This window comes from Geospiza fortis, unplaced genomic scaffold (assembly GCF_000277835.1).
Source record: "Geospiza fortis unplaced genomic scaffold, GeoFor_1.0 scaffold111, whole genome shotgun sequence".
NCBI classification, from domain to species: domain Eukaryota; kingdom Metazoa; phylum Chordata; class Aves; order Passeriformes; family Thraupidae; genus Geospiza; species Geospiza fortis.
In genome coordinates this window covers 3,585,040-3,596,899 of record NW_005054321.1, presented here as the reverse complement: position 1 = coordinate 3,596,899, position 11,860 = coordinate 3,585,040, and the positions used below count along the sequence as shown (strand labels likewise).

At 40.6% G+C, this 11,860-nt stretch overlaps 1 protein-coding gene across 1 annotated transcript; it reads right to left on the bottom strand.

Moving 5' to 3' along the window:
- Positions 1-6,085: 6,085 nt before the first annotated feature.
- On the bottom strand, positions 6,086-11,860 carry CCN3 (cellular communication network factor 3; the record flags this gene model as incomplete). The annotated part of the gene is made up of 3 exons (XM_005420724.1): positions 6,086-7,286; positions 9,689-9,894; positions 11,728-11,860. Coding segments are annotated over 3 exons (636 nt in total), but the record flags the coding sequence as incomplete, so codon positions are not given.

The following is an 11,860-nucleotide window of genomic DNA, read 5'->3' as shown; positions in this document are numbered from 1 at the left end:
GAAAATAATCACCGCTCCCGAGATCATAATTTTCCCTGGGCTCATTGCCCTTCTGTTCTCTAAAGGCCTCTCTTTTGTGGGCCTGAGATGCCTCCCATTCTCTGAAAAGCATTTTGCTCCATTTCCTCTGCAACATGATCCTCTGAAGGGAGCTGACTTGAAAGGGTAAAGCTGAGAGGAGCAGGAGGAGGAGCAGGAGGAGAGCCTTTGTGGTTCAGGTTGTAGAGGGTGACTTAAGAGAAATGGCTCATTTCCTGGGCTTACCACAAATTGTGTGTGGTGAGGAGGAAGCTGCCCATACAGTCTGAGCTTTTCCTTGTGTGCTGACTAGAGAAAAGGGCCTCCCTTCATCCTGTATGTCCTTCCCATTTCACTGGAAACTCTGGGATGAGAAACTTTCAAATCTACACAAAGCAGAGAAGGTCCTGGAGGAGGCTGGGCCCTGCCATAATGCTAATTAAAATTTAGATACCTTTAAAAATTGGGCTTCTGGCCTCTCCCGCTGTTGTTGACTCCCTAACCAGTGGCAGTTTTCGTCAGTATCACCAGCTGGCCTCATCCTTTGGGATGCATCCCTGCTTTCAGCAGCACACCCGAGGGTTATCCTTGACAAATCCAAAAGAGCCGGAGCCACCAGGTGTCCCCCTTCTCCAGGGTTTGCGGGAGAACTGAGCCAGGCCGCTGAAACACGTCTTTCATTGAAAATTTGAAGCGAAATACTGCTTGGAATCCTGGCCCCAAGTGATGGGTTCTTGTACCTTCCCTCTAAGCAATGCAGCGGTGGCCAAGGCAGCCCTTAGCACGGTCCTGTTATGGGAACGACAGAGTTTCATGTACAACTGCAAACTTACAGCCCACAGAGTGAGAACATAAGCTGCAGAAAGCTAAATACTTTATGCAGAATACTTTCATTATATTAAAATTCGGATTCTTTTCCCCAAAGAGCTGCATTTTATTGCTGAGGTCGCCAGTCTAACATGTTACAGGCTGAAAATACAGTTTTTGCAAAGTGGTGAGGGTCCAACTTTTCAAGCATTTCAATGATCTTACTTCTATACAAAGGCAATTCAAAGAACTTAGTTCTGCCTCAATCTATGTAAAGATTTCTGAGTTTTGCCTCTTTGCACAAACTCCCAACTTTATATTAAAGTGCTATTCTTTAATTAAAAACAGAGAAGGAAAAAAAGCCAAAACAACCCAAACTAGCAATCCTCCCATGGGGTCTAACATTATTAGTCTTCTGTCCTGATGATCAGAGCACAATCCTGGGTATGTGTAGCCTCCAGCCTCTGTTTGGCCTAATGGATGGATTCTTTCTGAATTTCTATTAATCAAGCAACATGAAGTGCTGAGCCTGGGTCTTAGCTGAGCCAGACCCAGAGGCATAGGAGAGCAAATCTCCCTCAGTTAACACACTATTCTCTTTAGAAAATAATTTATTATATCCTTCTAAATATCCTTTATCTTTTACCAGCAGAAAAAATAAATTTGACATGCTTAAGCTCTAATTAGCTCCAAGCAAATGGGCTGCAATGGACACAGCGTGTCCTGAAGGCTCAAGTCTCATGGAGAAAGAGAGAAGGCAGGATGGGTGGGTACAGGGGGTGCATAGGGAAGGCCTCTGGCAATGGGATGTGCATGTGCATGCTTCATTTACCACTTGAGGGCACAGTGAAGTGAAAAATAAGGAGTGGGATAAGGAAAATAAAGAGAAACATGGAAGAAGGTGGAAAACAGTCTCAGCACATGGTGACAGCATGAGAGGCTACAGAAGAGGAGAAACATCACGAGACCAGAGATCCAGGTGTCCCTGTATGGACTGAAATGCAGTACTTTGGGGGAAACACTTTATTTTGACATTGAGAATGACAACAGCCAAATTAACATCCATGGACACGGAGGAATTTTAGGACAGTGGGGTACTTTTCTTCATTATTTTAGTGTGATCATTTGCATGTCCAAGGCAGAATAAATTTACATCTTGGGATATAAATAGGGGTTTCTTTGCCTGTTTGCTAACCTACAATCATTCAACTAAGTCGATCAACCAGCAATGGCTACTCAGTACTGTTTCTCTGAGTGGAGAGGCTTAGTGTGAGATGAATTTTGTGTTCTCTAGCAAGCTCACTGGCAGACAACCTGCTGGGCTCTCTCCACAGTCCATGGAGAACATGAGATTTTAAATACATGCTTAATGATAAAGAAACAGACCTAGCTCTAACTTTACACATTTAAAGAAATAAAAATGTTAACATCCGGGATTTAAAATAATATTAAAAATATTTACTAGATATTTGCAACTCAACTATTCCTGTTGCAGTTGCATGGTAAGTCTCTTGACTGATATCAGTGTAGTATCTCTGGTCATAGAGCAGGTGTAATGCACAGACTGGGATTGATAAAGGGAAAATCAGAGCATAATTTTCCCTCAGGTCACATTAAATTTTGTGCCTTCAATAGACAGCTCATGTTACAAAATCTAGCATGGTGGATAAAATTACAATGATTTCTTTGAACGAGAGTCCATACAGAAAGCTTTGGTACAAAATAATTATTTTATTATTAAAAAAAAAAGGAAAATAAATTCCAGTGTAGTAAGTTCTCAGAGGAGAGAAATAAAATGTTATTTCATTAAGTTCACATTTGTCATAATACATAAATAGTAGGACTAGAAACAGTAGATAAATATTTTTCCATCCATCTTCCCATCCACTGAGAAATTATTGAAAATAGGGTGAAGGGAAAGTATAACTTGGACTAGAAAGAAAAAAAACCAATATTCTATTTTCCCTGAAGATTTTATGATATATTATTCTGCTTCTGGAGTTATACTGGAAAACAGAAAGGCCATGATCAATTGTAGAATTCTACTCATTTTGAGGTTTTCACTCCAATGTCAGGTATCAGTGAGCAGGTTGTCAGCTGGTCTCCTTATGTAGTCCATGAAGGCAAAAAAAATATATATTTTTAGCCTCTTTGATTGCTGCCCTAGAGAAATTTGAAGCAGATCAAATGCAAGAAGTATGCTGCTTTGATGAAGCCCTAGAGATGAAAGAGTCCTGGAAGTGGCTATAAACATCTCAGGGTACCTGTGCTGTGGGTCTAACACTGGGTATCATCAACATTTGTTATTGAAGCTGTAGTTAGCCTACCAGTTGTTAACAGCAAAACCTGTTAAGTGACTTATTTTTGGGGTAGTCCTTCACTGGTAGTAGCAAAGGAAAGGTGCATTTGTTCAGAGAACTTGGGATGACCAAATTGACCAGCATGTTTTGTGCTTGTTTCATCAGCACATACTCAGTACGCATTGCTGTATGGGCTCATCCTTGGAACTCTGAGTGATGTTCCCTGAAATGCTCTCATATGAATCCTGGGCAGGAGCAGGTTGAAATTAGCCCAGAGATTGAGGTAGTAACTGATATTAAAGTAAAACAAATCTAAATGTATACAACCAAACTGAGAGCAGATGAAAAGCTGTATCAATTGAGCTGGGGTAAAAATGGCCACTGAATTGGTATTTGTATATGGTCTAAAAGACTGGATCAGATCTTTGTCTCATCTTGTCCAAAGGAAACATTTGTGGTTCCTTCCAAAAGATAATTGCTGTTAATTATAAAGATGTCTAACAAGGATCTGAACACCAAAACACTTCTCTTTTGTGGAGATTGCAGTGCTCATAACAATGCAATTGCCTTTTCACAAAATGGGTTAAAGACATAGAAAGGTTAAAGAAAGGTTATGGGGGCATTTTGGCACTGGTTTACTGAAGTGCAGACTGCAGTTTAAAGTGCTGGGAAAACAGTATAGGCAAAAGGAGTTACTCAAGTTGCTCTTGAACTCATACACCATAGTGCACACATTCCCTTTCCAAAGGAAGGGATGGACCATCCACAAGAGTCCCAGCAGGAAGCTGCATTTATGTCTCTTCAAAAACATCAGAAATAAAACTCCTGTCTTTGTAGTGGGAAAAAACCCACAAACTTAAGAGTAGTGGATGACCTTAATGTACAGAGGGTGGTGGGTTTATATCCCAGAGGAGCTTTTTAACTTGTCTGCAAAGTGGAAGCTGCTTATTGAACTGCTTCTGCCTGGTGCCTGTACTTTGTTTGTATGATCCAATAAAAGTAAAACTTAAGGAATGACATAAAAATCTGGATAATATTAAGAGAAAACAGAAGGATAGAGGAGAAGCAATGCAGCAGTGATGAGCTGATGCACAAGTATAAGTAACTTTGGGTGTGGATGGAATAGAGGAACGGTCGAAGTGAGTGAACAATTTTACTTCATAGGAAGTCAGTAGTTGACTGCATTCCTCTCTAATTACATCTGGCTCAGAATTAGCTGGGTTTTATTAATCCAAAACTTGTTTAAATTTGTCCAGACATTATTGCTGCATTGCTCAGTAGTTGATGCATCTCTTGCAAACCAAGGTGTCTGTAATTTGCAAGATGACCCTGAGAAATACTTGATAGCTTGCATTATATTAGAGATTGCACAAACCAGCCTGATTTTTGGGGTGGAGAGGGAAGTGGGAGGAGATATGGAGTGAAAGTGGTTTTAAAAAAACCTCTTTTTCCATCTCTCCTGGATTCTGATCTACTCCTTAATCACTTCTCAGCTGCTTTGAGAAGTCCTGGCCATGTCCTGTCTTGGTCCTGGCATTTCCTAGCACAAAAGGTATTACATTAGAAAATAGGGACCTTTTGGACCAGGTCCAGGGGAGAGCCACAAAACTGGTCAGAAGGATGGAGTACTTCTCTGAGGAAAGGCAGAGAGAGAGGAGTTTTAAGCTAAAAGAGATAGATTCAAACTAGATATAAGGAAGCAATTTTGTTTAATGGGGGTAGTGAGACACTGGAACAGGTTGCCCAGGGAAGTGTAGATCCCCATCCCTGGAAACATTCAGTGTCAGTTTACAGGACTCTGAGCAATCTGAAGCACTGGGAGATGTCCCTGCTCACTTTGAGAGGGGTTGGACTAGATGACCCTTAAAGGTCCCCTCCAACCCAAACTATTCCATGATTCTATGATAAGGAACAAAATCGTGCAAGGGCAGGAAGCGTTGTATGTATGCACAAACACAGTCTTGTTCCAGCTGCTTGGAATGCATAAGGCAGATAGGAATGTGTTGATAACAATAGCAATGACTACAGAGAAATTAATCATTGGTGCAGTTAGTCGAGAAAGACATCAAAGAGCCCAGGTGATGACCCAATATATCTAAAGCTTAACTGAATCAGCACCAGGGCCTCAAAATTTCAAGGATAACTTAAAAGTTACTAAAAACCTATCAGCTGTTGATGCTTGCCCATAGTTATCTTTACCTTAGGCTTCACTGGCTAAAATGAGGAGTCTTAACCTTCAACTGAATTCCACCCCGTGTATCAGGAATTGCCAAACCAGAGTTTGATAGCTTCTTTAGAGGAGTAGAACACTAGGCCAAAATATGTTAAGAATTGGCTTTCTGCCTTTTTTCCTCAAAACAGAGTTGTTTCCTACCACATAGTTATAGAACAGCTGTGGATAAGTACAACTCTGCTGTCACTGACAGACACACTGGCTAAACTGAGTCTCACAGTTAAAGCAGCTGAATGTCTCCACAATAGCACAATCCTGCTACATACATGATTTAACATGCATGAGACTGCCACCCTGAGGCTCTAACTTTTTGAGAGTATTGCCATAGAGTACCTAACACAAACACAGTCACAGGCTAATTTTTTGAGACTGAGGTGTTGCACCACCCAATGAAATACTTTGTTAGTTGTTTAGACCCAAATGTAAACTCTGAATCATGTAATTATTCCTCACCACCACCACTATATTTCAAGACACACAAACCTTAGTTACATCATCCTATCTCCCAGGCTAACTTTGAAAAAAAACTCCTTTCTAATATGTACCCCACAAATTATTTGTCCTTCCCTGTAGCAAGGCACTGCATGACTTTTAAGGCAGCAATTAGGATGAGGTACATGAACACAAGAAATCATCTTTTGTTTTTAGGAGTCTGCAGACCCTTTTTTCTTCCCATTCCTTTTAGCTGTTAAAGGCTGGTGGTTTAAGAAAGACAACTTTAGGAAAATATTTTGAATCGCATAAAGTTTATTTACTTAGTAAAGTTATATTACAATATGTACAGTTTCTATTTACATATACACCTTTCTAAGAAATGAAGCACCAAATGATACAGTTAGTATTTTAGAGGAATTTACAGATATATTATTTTTGCATACAGATAGTTATATCTACAGACACACATGGATTAGAATCAAATTCTTATCCAACGCTGACTTCAGATGGTTTTGGATTAGACTGCTAGTGAAGTTACCAAAGAAAAATTTAATTGCTGTCAGCTATCAACCTGTTGTGCTTCAGGATAAGAGATCTTACCCTATGTCATTTCCAGGGCTATGCGCAATCTTAATCCTCAGAGCCAGAGGTATTGACAGAAGGTACTTTATAAGCCACAAGAATGTAACACTTCCATCAGTAAGATTTTTACTGTCATCAAAAAACAGAGTTTCATTAAAAAGAAAAAAGAACACTGCTGGAGTGTTTATATGCAGTATGGAAAGTGAAGTTAATAGCCTGGAAGCTTATGTGATGCAGTATCATGTATTCCTCAAGGAATACATTTACTCTCAAGAAGCCCAGTCTTACACCCACTGAAAATTGCTGCATGATCCCCTTAACTCAAGGGGAAAGTCTAGCTGTTGGCTTTGTAATCTTTATGCCACCATCAAGATAAAAAGAGGGCTCTGTCCAAGGTACAAAATTTCCTTCAAGTGAATAAAAGACATTTGGAGGGGGCAAATGGAAAATGAGGTATTTAATAAACTATGGGGGAAAAAAAAAGCACCTAGTTTGAAAGACCATTCTGAAAAATATTTTAGAAGTTTCATATATGCGATTGTTACATTCACCTGATTGTGGGTCAAGTCTTGTATAAACTGCTTATACTTTCCTTGCCATCTAATTCATGCTTTTCATAATTTTGCTTCACTCGACGTGGGGTCCAACGGCTGGAAGAAAACCATGTTACCCTGAGGACAGTTGCTGTGACAGACACAGGTGTTGATGAGCATCATTGGCTTTTTGAGGAGGGTGCCCTGGGGGCAGCGGAAGTGGACGTGGATGGTTTTGGTGCTGTGCGGGGTGCAGCAGCGCCCGTCGCCGCAGAGCCCGCAGAAGCGCGGCCGGTACGTCTGCACGCTCGAGCAGTTCCGGTACTCGTAGCGAATGGCTCTCGCGGCCTTCTTCGTGCGGACACACCTCTTCCCTTTCTGGGAGAAAGATGGAGACAACAGATACATCACTGCATAGGACAGACAGCATTTAACAGCTGACATGCAGAGATACAGGCCTACTCTGAAAATTTAAACTTGTTGTCTTTATTCATTCAACAGCAAGATGACTCTGAAACTGCTTCAGTAGTGTCATTGTTAGGTCAGACATGACACAGAAATGTGATTAGGGTTTAAGAAGAAAATAGTTTCTTATTCTGCATGTTTTCTAGCTTATATATTTTTAACAAAGCATGATTTTAAGTCAACTACATCACAATAACTTATTATATGCATTGGTGCAAAGCAATTAGTCCCAATATAATTGGGAAAAGTTTTACAAAAATTTAAAAAGGCACGTATACACATCTACTTATGCACATAGTCTAGCTTATAAAAATTTTCATGTATCTTTTCTAATTTGTTTTCATGCTGATGGCCTTGTCTCCTTCCTTGCTATAGATATACTCAAAAATCATCAGTGGTTATTTCTTCTGTTAACTCAGCTTTGCTTGCAGGCCAGCTGTCAAGCCCCTCCATACAGTAGTTACCTACAGGTGACACCTGCAAGATCTGTTCTTCGCCACCAGCACGATACTGGACCAGTAATGAAAGACAAATAATTAAAATCCACTCTTGTCATCCGAGAAAAGCCCAGTCTACCTTCATTAAAAAACTATACTGAAAAACTTCTCAGGCTAGTGTAGTTCCACCACAGAATCAGCAAGTCAAATGAGCAAGTTACAGGACTAGGTTCAGGGGGAAAAAAGGGGGTAAAATGAACTGCAAAAGTCATCCCCCATTCCTGTGACTCAAGGCACAACCAGCTCTAGACATGATATTTTTAACAAATGATTGACTAACTTGTTCTTGGAAGTCTTCAGTGACAGAGACTCCATATCTGCCCCAGACAACCCCAAGAGTTCACTGTTCTTACTGCCTAGTACATTTTCACTCATGTCTTAATTTTATGCAGTCTAAACTCTCCATTTTTTGTTATATCCTCCATGCACTCAAAACAGGCTGCAATATCTGAATACAATTAGGAGAAAAAAATCTCTCTTCCCTTGCATTCAGAAGAAGTCCAGTTCTATCTGGTCTTCCCTAGACGAACATGTTTTCTAGATCTCTGATCATTCTTGTTAATCTCCTCAACTCCTCCCACATGTTCCATCTCCTTTACAAAACACAGTATTTAGAACTGCAGAGACTGTTCAGCAAAGGCCTTAGAAATGTTTTCCAACACTCAGAACACTACATATGTTGATGGACCTCTTACCTGTTTTTCTCCCTACATCTTACATGTTATTTTCCCTAATAGAAACACTTGCATAATGCATAGAAGTATAAAAGTCTTCTCTCTTATATACACTTTTTTTTACATCAGAAATGTCAGTATTGGGTCTGCTTTGGGGAAAAAAAAACCAAACATCATAAGGATTAAGATAACGTTTAGTTTATCAAGCAGACCTTTCACACATTTCTCTGCTGTTCCAGATGGTCACACACTAGAAATCTGATATATCCATTCTGTATCACTGAAGAAACTCTGATGTACAGGGTACAGGTGGTACAGTTGCATTTGTGGGAGAAGTTAGACTGTGTGAACTGTCAAGCTGCATATGCAATACATGGGATCTGTTTGGGGTGAATTTAATTATCATAGAATCATAGACCAGTTTGGGTTGAAAAGGACCTTTAAAGGTTTTCCCATCCAACCCCCCTGTAATGAGCTGGGACATCTTCCACTAGATCCAGTTGTTGAGAGCACTGTCCAGTTTGATGTTGAACATTTTTGGGAATGCAGCATTGACCACCTTCCTGGGCAACCTGTTCCAGTGTCTCACCACCCTCATGGTACAAAATTTCTTCCTTATATCTAGTCTGAATCTACCTGTTTTAGTTTAAAACTATTAGTCCTTGTCCTACCACAATAGGCCCTACTGGAAGTCTGTTCCCACCCTTCTCATAGGCCCCCTTTAAGGACTGCAAGGGGCTGTAGAGTCTCCCCAAAGCCTCCTCTCCTCCAAATTAAACAACTCCAACTCTCTCAGCTTTACCTGATAGGGGAGGTGCTCCAGTCCTCGGTGGTCCTCCTCTGGATTAACTCCAGTAAGTCCATGTCTTTCCTGAGGGCCCCAGATCTGGACACAGTGATCTGGGGGGCTGTCACCAGAGTGGAGCAGAGGGGCAGAATCACCTCCCTTGACCCACTGGAGGTGCAGCACAAAGATACTGAGCAAACACAGCAAGTCTAATGCTTTACCAAACCCACTCAACTTGCTGCACTCGTGCTAAAAGGTGTATTTATGTACAGCTATATGTGGACCATTGTAGACCCTAATACTGCAACCTTGGAATTAGAGCTGAAGAGCTACCTTGCCTCCCTCTCTGCAGATTACCTTATCAGATGATTCGTCATTTTCACAAGGTCTTATCATGCAAAGCCGTGTCTGCTTCACCATCTCACACTGCTGATTCCTGTTGGTAACACGGGTGGAAAATCCCATTCCACAGCTTGTGGAACAAGCACTCCATTCTGTTGTCTGCTCAATACAGTTGGCACTTGAATCTGACACAATCCCGAGTGTGGCTTCTTGCCTGTAGGCTGGAGAAAAAACCCCACAGAGATTTATTACAAGAAAAACTCACATGAAACCTCACTATCTAATTGAGATCTGTCGTACCTGGGAAGGAACATGTGAGACAAACAAGATCCAAAATCCATGCTTTTGCCAGGATTTAGGAATTTTAAAAGCTGTATTTTTAGGAATCTTGAGTAGCAACTTCCTACATCTTAAAAAAAAGCTTCAAACCAGAAAGATGCATATCAATGTAATCAGCAAAGCATTTAGATTCTGTTCACTCAAGTCCATAGCTGGAAGAATTACTGCTGACTTTAAACCATTTAGAACCCTAACAGATTTTTATTCTTCATTCTTTCTAATGGAAATATGTCACAAATCTGTTCTAAACTATGTCATAAAAATAATTATATTAGGTATGACTTTTTTATCTAAACTAATAAACAGCATGGAATGAATGTCCTTTTACTCCTTAGAGTCATAAAGTCACCCCATCTTGTCAATTATTGACTGCCTGCAGCCAGGGTGATGGTGAGGAGGCAGGAGGGAAGCCATTTTCAGGCGCTATCACAGGTACTTAAAGCCATGGTCACGTCTGACCACCATCCTGCCCTCCTGGCACTATGCAAGTATTGCTGAATGGTTTGGTTCGCTGATTAGCACAGGAGCAAACAGGAGCAGACAACACAACTGAGCCATCAGTCACAGCTCTTACTGCTAAGCTCCTCTACAACCTTCCTGCCTTTTGAATGGCAAAGATCCAAAAAAAGGTGGCCTCCCAAGAGGGATGGCCATTGCTGAAAGAATGCAGACAATTCATCTGTAGGCATCTTATGGATTAGCCTGTCACCATCAGACAAATCAAAGGAAAGGAAAGGTAATAGAGAAGTGTCAAACCTTTTGTTTACACCTTATATGCTTTACAATTAACACTTCATAGCACACTGAAAAGCTACTCCAGCTTTTCTTCCTCAATCCTTTCTCACTTGTTTTTAAAATGGATTAGCTGAGTTTTGGCATAACTAACTGCCCAAGATCATAAAGAGCAGTGACTGGAAGAGAATGCAGTGCCCTCCACTCTCAGAAGAAAGTTATGAAAATTCATGTTGAACTAAGAGTATAATTTAAAGGGGAACATGTACATAATTCAGTACAAAAAAATGAAGATGGGGAAAAACTGAAAAGGGGGAAAATTTTACCTACCTTCTTTAAAAGCCTGAGTTCTGCACTTTGCAATGGTTTGGGTTTTCTTACAAATCCATTCACTGTGTTTACAACCACTGCCTCTACAAGTACTCTGTAATGTTTTTAATGCCATCAATAAACATGAGCACTCTATCACAGACAGGCTGGAATTCACTGGCATCGTAGCTACCATGCTGACCACTTGTAAGAGCTGCAGAATTCAGTGGGGAGAAAGTCTCTTGTACACTACACTGTCATAGTCTACATGTTATAAGTTGTAACAATATAAGTTGTAACATATTCTTGCAGAGCAACTAGCAAGACTGCATCTTTCTTTTTTTTTTTTTCCCCTTGGTATGGGAATGTTTGGAGGATTAGGACCTTGTCCTTGTTTGCTTCTGGTCACAGAACTACTGTGTACCACATAAACAGAAATTTAAAAATTGGCAACTACATTAATTAACTTTTAAAATTGCCATGCATATTCATCCTCCGAATCTTTCTTTTACCTGATGAGCTCTGCCTTTATTCATAACCACTGGTATACTGGTCACGCTATGTCAGAAAAGGCACAAGCAATGAGCCATAGATCTGGCAATCCTGGAGATATTTTCACAATGATATCACCTCCTGCTCACAATGACTATAATAACTTATTTTAGTTTCCTTACCAGCCATAGCAAAACCTCCCAAAATCACTTCATCATCAGGGTCGCAGACCCACTTCTCACAGCACTCTCCAGGGACTTCGACTTTTCTGGGGAAGGGGCAGTCGGGGCCGGGGAGCAGCAGGTCCAGGTTGCA